Genomic DNA, 19304 nt, shown 5'->3' on the forward strand with positions numbered 1-19304 from the left:
ACGTTCATGTGGGTGGACTTTGAGGGTTGATAACTTCCTGTTTTCTGCCTTTGCTAATCTGTGTGCCCATGAAAATATAAATCTTCCTGCTCCTGCCGATTCCCACAACTTTCCTGCCGTTGTAGACTTGCAAGCCAATTAACTCCTCCTTAATTTGCTTTTGTCATGAGATTTATCACAGAAGGAGAAAAGGTAACTAATGCAGGTAGTAGCCACTCTCACCGTTGGAACCAGGAAAGTGGAGGAAATGCCAGAGTGCATTGGTGGTCATGGAGTAATAGGGAGATGACAGCAAGAGGGAAGAGACCCTAGAGCATGGACTTCTCAACCTGGGGGTTGTGGCCCCCTTGGGGTCCCCCATCAGATATCCTATATATCAGATATTTGTATTACAATTCATAACCAGTAGCAGAATTACAGTTAGGAAGTAGCAGTGAAATAATTTTATGGTTGGGGTGACCACAGCATGAGGAACTGTATTAAAGGGTGGCAACATTAAGAAGGTTGAAAACCACTGCTCTAGAAGACTCATACATGGGTGGAGAGCTAAGATATATGGAGAAAACCAAGATTTGGCATGATGCCACTTGGTTGGGAGATGCCCTTCTCAAATTTCAGAGAGTAGATTCATTGCAGTGGTAAGGACAGAAGCAACACTGCAAGGTTAAGGGGTGATTAAGTGCTCAGGATGCAGAAGCAGATTGCTTTTTCAAAACTGAGTATTAAACAGGCAGCTCGAGGAACAGCTTGAATGTGATATGTGTCAACTTAAGATGGTATAGGTAGTTTGTAGCTTCAGATTTAGCAACATGAAGCAGCAATGGGGTCATTGATTGTGGTTGGACACCTGCTGGCTGGGAGCAAAGAAGAGGCCCTACGACCACTGGGGTTTCATATTTATGTGTTAGCTATGTAGAAGGAAAGAAGAGGTGGCCTCTCGTGCTCCATGTAGCTACCTTATACACCCTACCAATGGCAGAGCCTATTCCCATCACTTCAAAAAAAATACATTCAGGGCGACCCACACATACTTCATGCATCTTCCTGTGACTTAAAAGACTCAGGCCGCAGTGTGTATTCATAGCTACCTAGACTGGAGTTGTATAAGGCTCTAGTCCTTTGGAGAAAATCTGTTGCCCACCACTGGAAATTCAAAGTGGAGGGATACATCTATCTTCTGCAGCTCTCTGTGTGAGTATGTTCTTTATTCTGTCATCTGTGTACACGAATAGACATTTCATGCCTAACCAATATTTTATTGCCTAGTTATATATATGCATACCTCTTTTTGGCTAAGGATAAAATTGAAAGCATGATTGTACTACTTTGGATTTTCAAAGTGGAATACAGTATACATTCTACCCAAATAACACAAGCATAAGAGAAGAAGCACAACGAGCCAAGACCACAGACAGTTTTGGTGAGAGACCATGCAGGGTCAGGGCACTAAACTCCTGGAGGTCTGTCTTCTCCTGATGAATCCTTTATATCTCTTTTTGTGGATTAAAGATTTTTCTTTAGCATTGCCACCTTTGAAGTGCCAGATTATAAAAAGGTCTAATTGAAGCACAGGACACGTTTTGTTATTTTCCTCCTGCCATCAAATTTGTAAGATGGCTACACCCAGCAAGAAACATTCACTTTCAATCAACATGAGCTTGAGTTCATGGGCCAGCCTTGAGGATATCAAATGGAAACTACATAGGAATGTATGAGTATTTCCTTTTTGAATTCTGCTTTTAATTTGGGAAGGCTTTTCATCCCTCTGGGATCATAACCTGTTGTATATAAGCCCAGCCTAATCAAGGTAGATGGTATTGACAGAATGACATAGTTTGAACTTGAGCAGGAGGTCAGCAGGCAGATTGTTTTTTCTGTGTGTTCTGCAGTCACTAATAGCACAAATGGGCAGCTGGTCTAACCAGCTGTATTGTTAAAAGGGAAATACGGTGTAGTATACCCCATGAAACCAGCCATGGATTTTCCAAATGGTGAGGCTTTTTTGACTGGAATCAGTCTGGGTGATAGTGTAACTTGCCAGGTAAAATTCATATGGAAAAATGGTTAATGGCAGAGATTGACTTATGGATATTGAATTGTGGGAGTGGGGAGATTGAGATTAGGAGTGAGAGATTATAAATATGGGTAGGAGTGATATTCAGCTGAGAAATGAGATTCCAGGCTTTAAGAGTTCTTCCACTGCTGCTTGGAGGGAAAGGCAGCCTCACTAGCCTGGGCTGTGACACAGTGGTAATAAGAGGTCCTAGCAGCTCTGCCCCTTGGTCCTGCCCCTCTCCAGTGCTCTGTCACAGGTACAGGTGGTGTGGTGCCTGTTGAACAAAAATTTCTGCCAGGTTTTGATTTTTGTTCACGTTTTCTTCTGTGTTTGTGTCCTGAATTCATCTTAAGTTGGCACCTTTCTCTCCTTAGATCTGTACACATAAAGTAAGTCACTTGGTTATTTGCCACGTTTGTGTCCTTGCATATTTAAATGTGATTGTGAATCCTCATTTTTAGCATTCTATTTTCTTTGTTAAAGTGTAGACTTGAAAACATTGACCAGGAGCTTATGTAAGATGAAAGGCTTGTGCAGTGTTTTAAGACTTGATATTACTGGTGTCCACTGACCTATAAGAAATAATGTTTCATAAAATATGTACAGTGACTTTTACTTAATAGATAAACTATTCACTAATTTATTTAAAAATCCAATGACCTACATATTCATATGTTCAGAAGTCCCCATTTACTAACATTGCTTCTCCTCTGAGACCTTCCATCTGAGCAAATCTGTTAAATGAAGTAGAGGAAGCTTTGATCCAAACGAGGGTAAATCCAGTGGAATGGATGCACTGCCACATGTGAACGGGATGCCAGAGAAGGGAAACTGGGGGCGACCCTCACATCCTCTCTCTTCTTCCCTTTACATTGGTGGCAGAACACAGGGACACCCCTACACAAGAAGTCAGCAATAAGACGTCTTCACTTCTTGGGAGTGAGACTTTCCTTAGGTTTGTTGTTCATGTAGCCTTGTCCATTTTCTTTTTCTCTAGCAGAGAGGGTGAGGTAAGACTTGCTGAGCTGACCCTGGGGAACATAGTTTTGGTAGAAGAATAGACGTATGTAATACATGTGCTCTTTTAGAACAATGGGTTTCAGATTTGGTGTCCTGCTACTTCAGTTTAGTGAAAATTCATGGATGTTTATCAGAGGTCTCACTGGAGAAGCAGTATATGTGCCCTGATAGAGAACAGGACCCCCAAGTCCTGTGGGGACTCGTTTGGTTGACCTGTCCTCATTTGACTACTTTTTATTTTTATTTTTTTATGAGACTTTGCGGGGAAAAAATCTGCAGTTTACTCATCAAAGCCACATCATTTGAAGAAACTTAAGACCAGGGTCATAAATACAATTTATGAAGTCACTCAGCAACTGGAGAATGTTTTCAGCAGATTGGAAAATTAGATTGAATGATGTATCAGAAAATTTGGCAGGAAGGCCAGCTGCTGAAAATGCAAACGTCGTTGTATGAAATGGCATGGGTTTTGATTTAAGCTTTGTTTACCCAGTGTTTGGAATATATGCATGCCCCAAACTGTTAGGGTTAAATTTTCTAGGAACTCTCTAAACATTAGGATTTAAGGCAGCACAGTCAGAACAAGATATGTGAATACTAAAGGGAAATCTTAGCTATGGAGTCTCAGGGGTCTAAGAATGAATCACTTTTGGAGGAGGCAAAAATTGTCTTTTCATTTCACTGTTTGATCTACACATGTTGTTAGCTGGAGATGGGCATAATTTAATTATACATTGCAGTTAATATTTGTACAAAACTTTACCTCCAAGATATTCATATTCATTGTCAGCTGACAGTGTGAGTCATGATTATTTTTCAGTTATCTAGTGGATATCCAGGCTCCTTGCAAGTCAAGGACTACAATGTAAATGTAGGGTCTTCTTGACTCTATGGTCCAGTGAGCTGGTTATAAAATAACAAGGACACATGTGAGAAAAAGGAAGTCCATTCCTGAATAGTGGGCTGTCAATGTAAAATGCTGCAGGTCAGGCATGAACATGTTATTGAGTTTTGAAGTAAATAATATGCCCTCTTTTGATTTCAGAACATCAAATTAATAAAGTAGGGAGAGATGGCCTTGCTTACTTCATAAAATAGTCTTTCATTTCAAAATCACTGGCTTGAATTCTCAGATTGAGAGATTGTAATAATATTAATATTTCCCAAGATAGCAGTGTCTCGGAGTTATTGGATGGTGTGTGTGGGGCCTCTCTAGATAGCAATCTTACTTTAGCACCTCCCACACATATAAAGAATATTGTCAATTAGCACCTTTTGAGCAACCTCAGTCAAGAAGCATGGATTGTTTAGGTCAAGGACAGACTCAGAGCTTGCTCTGTCTGTGCCTTCAGTAAAGGGGAAGTTGATTTGGCAATAGAAAACTACACAGTTCAACCCCACCCTCCAATCCACCTGAAATAGAAAATGCAGGTAACAGGAGATGGAAAGATTTGGTTTCCTCCCTCGTTCACAAAACAGAATCAGAGTAAGCCAACATGATGGCATCTGTACTGTCTGTTCTTCCTACCTTCTGAGCGATGCCTTGCAAGTTAGTTCCTGGATTCATTATAGAAAATTTAAATTTTCTGTGACTAGGAAATAGAAGATTCTGTTTTGGTGATAATTGTGTAAGTCATTTTCACCATTGTCTACCAAGGACTGATCCATTCATTCCACGCAGAGAGGGCATCTTCATCTTCAATATTTGTATCTGTCACTCCTGGAGATGTCTTAGTGAAAACCTGGATTTTTGGTATGAGCATCCCTTGTATTCTCTAACTAATCTTTAAAGTTGTAGGTAGGTCATATTTTAAAGTTTTATAAAAATCTCACTGAGGAGATGGTAGCTTTAGTTCTCATCACTTATACATTTCATCATTGTTCAGTTAATAAGCATTAAAACAGTATATTCAGGGTGTGTTCCTTCCATGGATACTGATTGAATTGAGATCCAGTTGGCTAGGGGTTAAGTACATGTTTGTTCAAATACAGTGCATGAAACTTTATAGCCCAGAAATGCTGCAGCATAGATATGACTGTATTCATTTGAAGTCAATTGGGAATTTCCAAGCAATTTTAATCTCTCTATAATTTTTTTTAGCCAAAAATGATCACTATAGTCTATGGCATCTGCTTCTGCACTTCTCTTAACCACTACCATGCCCATATGGAGTACTTGTAAATCATGGCTGAGAGACATGTTTGTGCACACATCATACTTGTCTCCAGCTCTATGTACTGCTACAGCAAAATCTTCGTGAAAAAGACCTTATAAAATCATATTCATTCTTATAATTGGACCACTCTGGTATTTTCTAATTTTTATATTTCCAAGTTTAAATAATTTTCTAATTTTGATCCAAGTTTAAATAATGATAGTGCTTGAGGTTATTCTAAATCATTTCAATGTCTCATAGGAAGAGAAAGTTACATTACTTTTCTGAAGTATACAATTATATCTTGGTAGTTCCTGCTTTTGAGACAGGGTCTCCTGTAACTCACAGGCTGTCCATGAACATGCTAGGTATCTCTCCATGCCTTGAACTCTTCATCCTCCTGTTTTTAACCTCACAAGTTCTAGAACTACAGGCTTATGCCATCATGACCAGCAGCAATTACCACCTTAATTTCAGCTTATCTGAAAACTCATATAGTCATTCTCCTTTATATAATTATTATCCTTCTTTATATTTTCTTCTTTCCCAAATAATTTGATTACCCCACTTCCTAAAAGTCATTCATATTTTGCCTTTTATCTGAGAAAACATTTAACAATATATAGCTGACATACTTTTAATAGTCAAAGCTTCAAATTTAAAACAAGAACAGTATTTCAACATGTTCTACTCATATTCACATTTTACAGCTTTTTTTATGTATTTAGAAGTGATGCTAGATATCACAATGATTTGTGGCATTTATGGATCTCTTGGTTCACATCTGTACCCATATTGGTGCTGTAGAGAGCCTTGTAAGGGAGTAGGATTCCTTCAGTTTTACAGGTGAGGAAGTCTGCCCTAGGGAGAGTAATTGGTCTTCGTCTAATTAGAGTCCAGTTATCAACCCAGAAAGCCTGAGTTCAGAGCTTATATCATAACTGCTTCATTCTCAATTATGTCTGATATCATATCGTAGTATATGAAAGACATAATCCCTTCCTTAAGATGGTATAAGCAGTAAACACATTTTCAAACCAGTAATTCTACTGTGGTGTGTAAGTGCCATAGTCTCAGATGAAGTAGGTGAGAATAGTGCTTTTGACCCGGGAGGTAAAAGGAGCTGAAATGTAAGTCTTACACAGCAGGAAAGAGTGTGTGCTACTACTATGCTTTGCTTGTATTTAGAAGCATCTGACATACTTGCAATGGAAATAATCAGTAAATGTACTTTTTGTTTTGTTCTGTGTTTGGAAGGCACCAATCTTGCTAATATTGTGATAATATAGCCAAACTAGTAAGTGTGGGGAACAGATTACCAATGGGTGTTTCATAGAACATTCATGGAAATGAGCCCTAGCCAGGGCCCAGAACTTTATTAGTGAGATAATCATGGTGCCTGATACTTGCAGTGTGTGTCAAAGTCCTATCTGTGCCCATAACTGAGTGTATCACTGACAAAGTGTTTCCAAAGAGAAACTGTTTGTTCCTCTGTTTTTGCTATTTGGTGCTAATGTGTTTAGAAAGTTTTGACTTTCAATGTGCATGCATAGTCCTATTGTAGTTCTTATCACTTCCTAAAGACAGGATGGAGCAAAGGGTGAGGAAGAGTGACATGGGACTGTTCATTAACTATGTCTGCCATTGCGTAGGCTTTGAGGTTAAAATGGCATATGGGGCTTTGAATGTCTCACTATTGGGCATAGCTGCCTGTGGCTTTGATGGGTTCTGTACTTAAGAGAGCACAGGCTTTTTTGGCTTAAAGAATGTTCTGCCATGCCCATTTATCTTATGTTACATGTATAATACATTATGATGTGTCAAGTACCATGGTTAAGCTTTGTTGCATGCACTGGGAAGGTTACTCATGACACAAGTATTTCATATAAATTGCAGGTTTAAGGTGTATGATGTAGTTGTTCTAAAGTGAGATTTACAGGTTGAAAAAAAATCTCCGTTTCAGGGATGTTTTCAGTAGGTTGAATAAAGTGATCTTGAATGTTTCATGAGTTAGACTTTAAATATGTGGCCTGCTAGGGCCTGCTGTAGGCTCTTCACCCAAGACTCCCTCCCACATCTGTAATGAGTATTTTCTTAAAGATCTGTGTTCTTCATATCACCAGCTCATCATCAAGAACAGAATATATAGAATCAGCCTCCAATGATTTTATATGATGGGAGAGAGATAGTTTTTATAGTGATCAATGTGAAAGATGGTGAGTGGTATGAATGTGAGACCAAATTAGTCCTGTGTACCTCAGTCCAAAGGACAGTTATATGTGTGTGTGTGTGTGTGTGTGTGTGTGTGTGTGCATATGCCTAGTAGTGTAATTAGTCCTGTGTACCTCAGTCCAAAGGATGGCTATGTATGTGCATATACCTCGCTTTTAGTGCTTTCCATCTTTGGCCTGTAACTGTTAACTTTTGTAAATGCATTTTTACTTGCAAAGTACATTAATTCCCTTTAGGTGTTCAATTCTATTCAACCTATCCTACAAAATATGACATTCACAGGCTGTCTTTCTCAATAAAGAAATATTGTAATAAAAGAGAGATTTTATTAAACTAATGCAATAACGACATTTTCTTTGAGGATTTAGCACATCATTTTTAATAATAAAAATCAAATTGCCATTGTTGTGCCCAGTATACATTTTATTCAAATCAGACTAAGTACTCTGGCTTCATGGCTCAGCAGAGCTCTGGGAGTTGGGGGTGGGGTGAATATTTTTAGCATTACACAAATGAATTTCAACAACCAGAATCATAGTACAGTTGTACATTATGGGAAACCTGTTATATTCGTAAACAGAGGGAGCTCTGCCTGGGGAGCATCTAGAAGGAAATGAGATGAGGGAAACAGCTTTATAAGGTAGGTCCGCTTTTACACGGTGGATGCTGTGAGGGTCCACCGACATGCTGCTGACTTCATTGTTCTCCCTAACTCCCAGGGAACCTCAGATGTGTTACTGCTTTGCTATGTGGGATCAGACTAGGAATTTGACTTTACCTGGATATTCTCTTGTTACCTAGGACATCAGAACTATATGAAAATTAAGGCTGATAAAAGGGATAGTGAAATATAAACAATACAGAGAGGACCTTCTGTCCCGCTCTGCATTCAAGGAGAGTGGTCATAAGCAGGTCATACTCCAGGGCAAGTGGAAGAGTGACCCAAGGCCCTGCAAGCCTCCTCTACCTCAGAAAACGGGAGTGAGCCTACAGATTTTTTTGTCTTATTATTGGTTATGACATCTTTTGTTTCAAACACTATGCGGTTGTAAACACATGTGTTTTCAGGCTCACTGTGATGTACTCTGGAATCATACATTTTCAGAAGAGATGTCCCTTGATTTCCTAACAGGCTTGTCATGAAATAATTGTGTGTAATTGGCTCACCTATCTCAGTCTGTCTTCTGTCTGTTAATGACCAAAGCATGCTGTGAGGAGATAGAGCTTATGCTTTCTGACACTGCCAGTCTGTGTGTTCCTAAAGAGTATGCACTGTGTGATTTCCCATGCAGCACAGCTCAGCAGTACATGTGAAGGGATGATGTGACCTTCTCATGTCTGCCCTTATCAGACTGGAGCCCAGAGCTTTCACACTCTTTGCTGAATATGGCCATCGAGCTGCTGTTTGGATTGAGTTACCTCTATCTGTTGGAATAATATGTGAACACGGCAAGTTGCCTTTTTTGTCTCCCATTTCAACGACCACAAGCAGCCATGTATGTAATTTATAGAAATGGAAATGGCCTCCAGCTAGTTTGATTCTTAGGGAAACACCAGGCTTTGGCCCCTCCACTTTCCCCCTACACACCTGGTGTATATCACTTTAAAAAATAAATTATGCCTCATTAAATTACAATTAAGTGGAATCATGATCATTTGTTTTTCTGGAAGGAAGATGTTTTGCATATTGAAAGCCTAATTTGTTGCAGGTGACAAAAAGACTGAGCAGATTATCTAATATCGCTTCATTTTGGGGCAATGTCTGTTGCTTGGTGTGTGTCTACACCAGTACTTTCAGATCTTATTAATGTGCATGGTTGTTTTCACTTCAGAGTGTCTTATACCACTGTATCAGTCCTTACTTGCCCCCACCACTTAAGAAAGCAAATTTCCCGTGGTTGTCTGGAGAAAGCATGGTGTCTTTTCCTTCAGATGCTTTTTTGCAGTCCTTCCTTCCTGCCTATGCCATTATATTTCCCTGCAAGTGCTACTCATATTTAAAGCTTCAGCTAGATCCTATTTTACCCCCTCCACAAAAGCCTGCCCCCTCTATCCGACAGCCAGTGATACTTCTTACTTTGAACCAAGATGGTGCTAGCTGTAGTTTGAATTTATGACATTTGTCATTTTTTCCTCCCACCTTTCCCTTTCTTCTCCTCCCATCCCCTCCCCTCTGTTCTTCCTTGCTCCCTTCCGCTCCTCTCCCTCCCCCATCTCTCTTTCTGCCTGCCTTTCTTGCCTTTTCCTACTTAGGACAGGGTCTCCCTGCATGGCCAGGAACATCCCTGACCTCATGATCCTCCTGCCTCTGTTGGAATCACACCAGTGTGATTCTTTTACAGTGTGCTCCTGTCCTGTAAAACCTTCATCCCACATTGCAGAATATTCTTTGCAAGCAACGTCTTTCTCTTTTTGGTCTTTTCACCTTCCCCTGAGATTTTTACCAAGTGAGAAAGGAATTAATGGAGCTCCTCTTCTTTGGGACAAGTACACTGAGTTTGGTAGTTCCCTAGACAGTTGAGGGAACTGTATCTGTATCTGGCTTACGGCTTTCATAGACTTTTTTTTCCTGTGGCCATTATAGTCTAACTCTAGAAAAGTACCAAAAGCTGGAAAACCACATATAAGGGCTATCTGCTCAGAACCAGCAAGTCCTGCCCTGTCCTATGGGGGTCTGGGCATTCCTAAAACCTAGTCCATACAGGTGTGAGTTCTCTTATAGTATTGAAAGCCTACCTAAGATATTCTGCCAGCTGTCCCTGGGAAGGTGACAAAGCTAGTATAGAAACTTGAAAGTCAGTCATGATAATGTTTACCACATGTTTCTGAGAATCACCATGTACCCTGCATACTAACAAGAAAAACTGCATCAATTGGCGAGGTGTTGAGACAGACCCAGTGACTGAAAGTATAGTCATTCATGGTATTACTCGGAGATGCTGTTTTACAACAGACAAAAGGAGAACATGAATTACTTTTACTTTAAAAGTTACCTCAACTCCTTCCTTTTATTTTTGAAGATAGCCTGTATATACCAGGCAAGTCAGACTACATTATACAATTGGTTGTCTGTACTTTGAATGATTATGATTTTCGTAAGTTTCTTCCCAGGCCTGCCTATTCTTCTGGTGCTGGTGATGGTGTAAAAACCTGTAAACTCCCCTATTGGTGAGCCAGGGGAACGGCCCTGTGCGGCTCCCTTTGCAAAATTCTTTATTCCGGTTACTTAGACCCCAAGAACTAATGTGAAGGATGTGTGTACTTTATGTCAACCTTTGCCCTAGCAGGCAATCTATTTCTTTGTCTTATGTAAAGTAGGATAACACCACTGAAAAAACTGTATGTTTCCCTGGAGAAGGGTCTATAGCCTACAAAGAGGCAAATACTTAATGGCCATTTTACTCAGTACTGGCAGTATGGTTTAATATGATTACTGGTATAAAACTTTAATAAGCAATATCCTGGTTAATTTGTTAATTCCTTTCACGACCTTCCCATTGATAGGAGTGCATCTTTTCTTTTTTCTTCTAGAGCCCAGGTGCCATGCCACATTTTCTGTATCTGAAGCTGCATAATAGCAATGTCCAAGTGACACCTCCTGCTTGGCTGGTTGATAATTAAAATGCCAGATGACATAGTAGCAAAGGCTTTAGAAATATTTATGTGAGATTAATTATTAATTCATGTTCCATTCAAGACAGATTCAATATGATAAACATTTATTCATCTCGATAATTAGTAGGCGGTGAGGTGGTTTGTGTGGATGTGAGAGTTAGGCTGTAGATTTTTGGGAGGAATCGGGTGTGTGTGTGTGTGTGTGTGTGTGTGTGTGTGTGTGTGTGTGTGTGGTAATTTTCAACTAACTGAATTCACTTCACATATATGTCTACAATATTTAGATTACACTTTTCAAATATTAGTTTACAATAGTTAAAAAGTGCATAAATAACCTAAGTAAAAATGTCAGAACAAAACATGCCAAGACTTGTGCACTCCAGCTAGTCACTTTCCATTGGAAATGTCCTGAGTGGAAAGAATGCACTTTGGGGTCACTGCCACACTGATGAGAGTTGTGGTTAAGGATTTGGAGCAATGCTGTAGCTTGCTGGTGGCCGTATAGGAAGGTGGCACTGGCTAAGCCTGTTCCTTTGAGAGTATGTCTGCAATTAGGCAAATGAATCGGTGGAAGCAATATATGCCACGATCTACTCATGATACAAATGCAGTAATGTTGACCAGCACCCCTCTTCAGGGCTACTCTGTTGCCCTGAGAGATGGGGGAATTTTTCTAGAAGGCTTGTAGAGGAAGGATCCTATGCAAGCAACAAATGAAAACACTCCATAAATTTTAATGACCTTTTTTGGTTGTTGGGGAACAAGCATAATTTTTAGTTATGGTACATAAGAACAACAGTTTTTGATATCACTATTTTATATGTAAAAAAAACCTTTTTTATGATACACTATGTGACTTGTGAAAATAAATTCATGGGAGAAGTTAAACTCTGCCTTTGAGATATTTTTAATTATAACCATGGTGAGTATCTCCATGATGACCCTAAAACACTTTTATACTGAAGGTAGGTCAAAGAGAGGAAAAGGAGAATGGGGGAGGAGGGAGGGAAGGAAACCAACTCATTCTTTCTGTGCATGACTCATCATGAAAAACAGCTCAGAAAATATCAATCTTGGTGTCGCATTGACTTTGGAAATTGGAAGCAATTTAAAATCCTCTTCCTTTTCTCATATTAACTTAGAGACTTTTTAAAAAAGAAAGTCTTTGAAGCAAATCCATTATGAGTATATTTCAGGTTGCTCAGTTAAAATGGGAAGTAGGGCAACCCAAGGCACAACTGACTCTTAATTCCAGAAAGAGAATGGATTCACAGGATGTGTATCGCTTTCCTGGAAGACGAGCACCTCACTTCTGGCTTCTCAAAGCATGCCATGAAGTCTGGATTTTCTTCTAATCATTGTAGCAGTCGGCTATTTTTACACACACCACCTACCTTGCTCTCTCCTTGAGCACATATGTGCATGCCCACATACCAAATCACACATAGTCACACACACGCATCCACATTTCTTCTAGCTTCATTATGTGGCATATTTTACCCTTTTTCACATTCTGACCTCAAACATGCACTGTGTGCTTCCCAGCACTTCTTCTAAGTGTTAGGATTCTTCCAATCGAAGTAAGGGTGACTTCCAAGTGCAGAGTTAGCATAGGTTCCTTGCAGTGTAGTTGTTTTGTATGACTTAAAAAATTACTAGGTTTATTTTGTGTGTGTGTGTGTGTGTGTGTGTGTGTGTGTGTGTGTGTGTGCGCGCGCCACAGTGCACATGTCGGGGTCAGAGGATAGCTTGCAGGAGTCAGTTCTCTCCTCCTATTCTGGAAGCCCCATGAATTGAACCCAGGACATTGGCCAAGCACTTTTACCCACTGAGCCATCTTGCCAGCCCTTATGTGATGTTCTGAATGATGGTTGTACATCCTTGAAATGTTGATGACTATGTGATATGCATTCCTATAAGTGCCTTTCACTACTACATTTCGATATATTCATTTATATGAAAATGCCCACTGTACACTGCAGATTTCTGTCCAGCCAGAGAGTATTTCTTCCTCTCATGTCCACTGCTGTTTTATGTGAGCTGTGTCTCTTGCATTTATATTAATTCCCCTCAGTGCAAACATCATTGGCACCAATAGTGCTTTGCTGCAGTTCATAAAAGTGACTTTTCATGACTTGGTGTTGCCCCATCTGTTCTGAGTGACAGGATTAATGTCTTAGCTCTTCCTGGGGGAACAGCGCTAAACCCTAATCTCCTAGTGCCCTGCAGAAGGATATCATCTGATAATAGGGAATGATGTCTCTGTGTGGTCATCCAACAAGTGTCTGGAGCAGTGATGGATCTGCCTCTGCCCTAACTTCACTCTAGCTCATCTCTCCTGTCCTCCTCTCAGGCCGTGCTGCTGCACTAGAGTATTGGCAAAATCTTTGTCAGTTCTGTGTCACTAGAGTACACAAAAAACACTGCACTTAGAGCTCCCTATTTTGGTTGAGTCTCACATTCAGAAAACACAGGGACCTATCCACACTACATTAGAGCAAGTTCAGATCTCTGGCTAATGTGACCACATTTTCATCACCTTAATTGTAAGATTAGAGCTTCCCCAGGAGGCTACCTCACAAAAGTCTTGGGTGCCTTTGGTACCTGTGCAAACATAACTATTGTGTATGAGGATTGGGAAGTTATCAGATGGTTGGCAGAGTGCAATCATTTGCTTTCTATTTCTTTCTGTTTTTCTTTCTCTGTCTCTTTTTGTCTTGCTATAGGAAATGTCTATATTGAAATCAGTGGCCGGTCATACAGAAATTCAGCCAAACTTTTATTTTTTTTTAAATGGATGTGAATCTCTCATGCTGTTTAAATGTCGGAACTAAATTTACCAAACTTGGCAGATTTGTAAAGCTAAGCAGGACTGCCAAGAGTTCCCAGTTTCAAGCAGAGAGAGTTCTTACAGCTCCTGAAATACTTGCAGGAGGCACCTGGTGGTAATTGCAGTTCCACATTTCCTCCCGAGCGCCTACCTTGCTCGCTGGCATTGCCGCCATAGGATTATTACAGCGATGATGAGGTGGCAGAATAGAAACCCTAAAATAAGGCACAGCCCCGGAAGGAGAGCACATTCCCACAGATCCCTTCTGAGCCTTAAGGAATTAGGCATGTTCCTGGTATCCTCTCAAGCTGGTTGTGCCAAACAAACAGAGGGCCAGTCGGGTGGGAGATGGAAGCCACACACGTAAATCTGTAGACGTGACTTTGCCTGTTTTCCCCCGCTCCACCAGGGATTGTTGTCAGAGATCCTGCGCAAGGAAGAAGACCCCAGGACTGCTTCCCAGTCTCTGCTAGTAAACCTGAGGGCCATGCAGAACTTCCTCAATCTGCCTGAAGTGGAGCGTGACCGCATTTACCAGGATGAGCGAGAGAGGAGCATGAACCCCAATGTGAGCATGGTCTCCTCCGCCTCTAGCAGTCCCAGTTCCTCCCGAACCCCTCAGGTGAGCTATCTGCTCCACGTTTCACTTGTCGTGTTTCATGGATAATCTGTATCCCCCTAAGCACCAAGAAACATAACTCAAGGGTTTCTTAATCCAAGGAACAGGTCAAAGGGTACAGCCTGTAGCTATGTCATATGGTAATCCCATTCTGTGGTATGTTATTCCTTTCCCTTTGGGAAAGCCCCATTCCTCCAATGAGCAGGAAAAGGGGAGGAGGCAAGAGTAGGTGGGGTGAGCTCCTACTCATTGTGCCATTTCAGAGGAAAGGAGTGGGGGTTGGGGGTTGTGTGGAAGCTGTGTGTGTGTGTGTGTGTGTGTGTGTGTGTGTGTGTGTGTATGCCATGCACTTTATTTTCCTTAAATTGCTTGTTTATTCGATGGGGAGGGAGATGGCTCAGCACTTAAGATTATTACTTTCATTTGTAACTCCAGCTCCATGGGCATCAAACACTTCTGACTTGCTCATCACCTGCACTCATGTGCACGCCCCCCCCATTACAAAGAAAATAAGACTTTTTAAAGAGCGCAGTAGAAAAGTCTTGTGTGTAGGGAGTATGGTAGCTGGGCCAGAGTGATGGGTCCTGGTGACAGGATGCCTCAGTTTGCCCCTCGTAGGATTTGGGAACTTCTGGCCATCCTGTTTGCACACTTGTAAAGTGTTCAGAATGGAAGCTAACCAGGGCACATTTCCAATTTAAATGTAAGCCACTCATTTCTCACTTACCCCCTGCTTCCCCTAAACTTTCCCTACTTGGTATGATCAAGCCATTCCATTCTCTGGGACATCTAAATTCTGAGTGATGGTTCTCAACCCAACAGAATTGGTACATATCCATTTGTGCAAAACTGAAAACTGAATCCTTCAAAATAAAAGGCTGCTTTGCTTAGCTACTATAGTTTTGTTCTTACTATTTAGTTTTTTTCTGATAAGTTCCAAGAAATTGATTAAACACAGAATCAGAACTATATTCTGGTAGAAATATTAGACCCTTTGCAAATATAATATCATCATTTTCCCCATATACCTTGCTCTATATTTTTGCCGTAGATTTGTAACTAAAGGTCACTTTCCATCATGCCCTGCCAAACTGCATTACTTACACCTTAGTCTTTAGTAAATTATGAGTCATGCTGACTGTTAAAAGTCATGTGCAACCAAGCCTTTTTCTTTGAATATTAGGAACCATATAGTGAACTGTTAGGACATTGGTAACTTGCACTAATATCGACTGCCAGTAAAGTCAGTAGTGTTTCTACCATGTTTAAAGACTGTTCAGCTGTTATTGGAGAGTCTAGCCATACTTCCTATTCCATGTCCCTTCAGCCAGACAGTTGTCCTGGAACAAGGCCACTTATATTTGTTAGGAAACCACACAGGTTGGTTCGCTTTGTGTTCAGTGTCTTTGTAATATTTTTCTAACAGGACTGTATGTTCAGGCGGTGGTGGCTCACGCCTTTGATCCCAGCACTCGGGAGGCAGAGGCAGGTGGATCTCTGTGAGTTCGAGGCTGGGTTGGACCGATAGCCTCCAAAACAGTACAGAGAAACCCTGTCTTGTAAAAACCGGAAAAAAAAAAGACTGTATGTTCTGCATTTTTCCAGAGACCTGATCTCTTCCAGAGCCTGACCAGCTTAGTATAGCTTCACAATTAGGACAACATTTTCTTTGTTTGAACTAGGATTCAAACTTGAAAATTCCTAGATTAAGGTTCCCTTAGGGAGAAGTACAGGAAGTTGAACATTTAATTTTATAGCTTTTTGATTTCTGAAAATACACATGAAATTTTCAGGTATACTTTTGAGGACTATAATTCTAGAACCATGATTATACATTCATTCCCATTTTATTCTATATCTGTGGCTGAAGATTGGGAAAGAGAAAGTTGTTTGAGTCTTTGAAACATTCATGCATACCTGTATACCTATGTGTTTAAAATTCTTTCTGACATGTCTCAGTAGTAAAGATATGTTATACAAACAGGGACAGCAGCTAGCCAAGCCTGGTAATACATGCCTGTAATCAGCAAGGCCATCAGTTACACAGCAAGTCCAAGTCTCAGAACAGGGGGAAAAATGGTACAATTTTCTGTAGAGTTTTAGTCTGAGAATGAATGAGTGTAGGAACCACAGACAGCCCTTATTTGGAGTCAGCAACTTCATCTACACAGGTAGCTTTGTACAAATAGTTTTCCAGATTCCTTGAACACTTTATTATCAGTTTAACAACAAACAGATCAAAGACATTTCAGATTTGAAATTAAACCTCCAGTATCTTCTCATACTTCTTCAGTGGCCAGTGTTCTTCAGTGGGAAGAAAGTGGCCACTTATTCACATTCAATGTCAGCACAGCCAGTACAATGAACAGTTTGCACGATTTCCATCATTACTGTTTTTGTAGTGATGTCCTTATGTCACCAATGAGGAATCAGGCTCAAATGGGCTAAAAAGCTGGTATTAGTGAGTTCCCAGGGCTGAGTGGTAGAGTTAGGATTTGAACCATAGTTAAACTGATGCCAAAATCTAGTCTTGGCCATGTACTATAGTGGCCACTTAGTTTTAGCCCTTGGTGTTCAGGTGAAGATTTAGGCAATCGGGTAAGCAGAGGCAGTGAAGGTAATGAAAACAGTTGATAAACATAATGCCACTCACTCAATGGGGAGAGCGGTGTGTGAGCTAGATATTGTGAGAAGATGAAAAACTGTGTTGTTATGGGAAGTGGGTACTTGCCCTGTGTGGAAATGGTGTAGCATATGAAAGTGAGGCTCTGGAGTCTAAACTGCATGAGTTCGGGGTGCCTTCCTCACTGTTTCACTACCTTTATAAAATCAAGTAAAGCCTTCTGTTGTTTCAACTCCTTTACCTGCAAATCAGAATGCTGACACCTCACCCACTAGATTTTTATAAGTGTTACATGGGAAAACAGAAGTTAACAGTCTTCCTAGAGTGCCTGGCCCACAGAAGCCCACAATTACACTCATTATGACTTGGTAATAGAAGATGGGGCATGGAGAGCAAAGAAAGATGGCAAATGCCACTGTGTACTCTCAGGAAGCCAAGCCTTCATGGGAACTCAGAGCAGGAAGGCCAGGCTCACGACATCCTTGCATGGAGCGGCTCTGTCGTGACTGCATACTGTTTTCTATCAGACCTGCATAGGGCCAGCCTAGGGGAGGGCAGCTCCGGGCAGCAGCAGAGGGAAAGTTGTGATCTGCAGACATCATTCTTATTATGGGATTTTCAGGGTGAGTGAGGACAGAATAAAAACCAAACTTAGACTCATTTAGTCAGCAATGCCACTATATCCAAGGATGGGTTGCCAGAGATAAGAAATCTGCTTGGACCTTCCAGGCAGGCAGCTTAGGCATCAGACTAAGTAAGCTATGTCTTTCTGGCAGTCTTTTGGGCCAGGTTGACTTGGATGTTTTAGGGTATTACCACCCCAGGAAGCACAACACCTTCTGCATTGTCCTTCATTTGTCTCTGAAGCTAATGGGAAATCATTCAATTAAAACGAGCGTGGCAGAATGCATAAGACCACAATATGAGTTTAAGAAAATGAAAACTCTGCATGGAAGGCATCCGAAGCCCAGTTTTATGAAATGAAATTTTGTTTCATTTCCAGTGATTTCCTAGGTGAAATTAGGTGACTGTCTAGGTAGCATAATGATGATAATGATGGGTACCTCACATACTCAAATAACATACATGAAGCCTTAATAAAGAATGAGAGGTACTCGCGGGAGTGCATTAAATTGAATAATAATTTATTATTTAGAGACCTCTACCCATTTACTCAGTTTTTTTTTCCTTAAGGAATTTTCTCTTTCTGTAAGGTGTACCATTTTTACAAAGAAAAAGGTGTGTTCTGTTTGCTTGCCTGTAGATAGATGACATATTTGGGTGCCCGGGATTGCCTTCCTACCTGTGAGCCACCAGGATACTGTGAGGGCAAGCAGGAGCTGACAGGATTCTGTATGTCCTATAGGAATGCATTGCAATTATTTCCAATCACAATTAACCTGATTAGAATAATGGACAGGAAGTGTCCCTCTGTAGCTAATGTGGTTTGGCATCAGCTGATTGGAACCCTCTGATAATTTCTGCACAGATGGTTGCTCTGAATGCAGCACTTTTTAAATTATTATTTTCATGGTCTCTTGGTAGGCCAAAACCTCGACACCGACAACAGACCTCCCTATTAAAGCGGACGGCGCCAACGTCAGCATCACAGCTGCCATTTATGATGAGATCCAACAGGAGATGAAAAGGGCCAAGGTGTCTCAAGCCCTGTTTGCCAAAGTGGCTGCAAACAAAAGTCAGGTGAGTGATTTTTTAAAAGAGCAAAACAGAGGGCTGGGACTGCTCTCCTTGCCCTCCAATAAAAGCACATCTGTTTTTATAATAATAATAACAATAATAACCTCTGGGGAGCCCATCATACTCTGCCTTCTGCCCCATGGCTTTGCTGTAACTCCCACTGGAGCTCAGGGCAGATACAATGCCAGAACCTCTCTCCATTCTCTTAAATAACAATTTGATATTAAAGGGTCAGGATTAAAATATTTCCCCCCTCATCCAAAGCCTGCTGCACTCATAGGAAAAAAAATGCTGTTTCTTAGGAAGCAGATCAGTGTTTTTTTTTTTTTAATTTAAAGAAAACGTAGCCTTGCATAACACCCCCCCCCTCCTTGAGACCACATTCAACCATGGCACATCACCTCCCTACTCCCACCAGGGAAAGGACTGATTTTGCTCTAATAACTACGTTTGCC

The 19304-nt window shown here is 40.8% G+C and overlaps 1 protein-coding gene across 7 annotated transcripts in view; it reads left to right on the top strand.

The window, feature by feature from the left end:
- Satb2 (SATB homeobox 2) overlaps window positions 1–19304 on the top strand; it is a 174348-nt gene that overhangs the window by 107697 nt on the left and 47347 nt on the right. For all 7 annotated transcript variants that reach the window (XM_040753598.1, XM_013121125.3, XM_005080901.4 and 4 more), the window contains 2 exons: window positions 14319–14531; window positions 18697–18852. In XM_040753598.1, coding sequence (XP_040609532.1) covers window positions 14319–14531; window positions 18697–18852 — 369 coding nt within the window. The remainder of the gene's footprint in view (window positions 1–14318; window positions 14532–18696; window positions 18853–19304) is intronic.

The sequence above is a fragment of the Mesocricetus auratus genome, unplaced genomic scaffold, assembly GCF_017639785.1.
Source record: "Mesocricetus auratus isolate SY011 unplaced genomic scaffold, BCM_Maur_2.0 Super-Scaffold_100010, whole genome shotgun sequence".
NCBI classification, from domain to species: domain Eukaryota; kingdom Metazoa; phylum Chordata; class Mammalia; order Rodentia; family Cricetidae; genus Mesocricetus; species Mesocricetus auratus.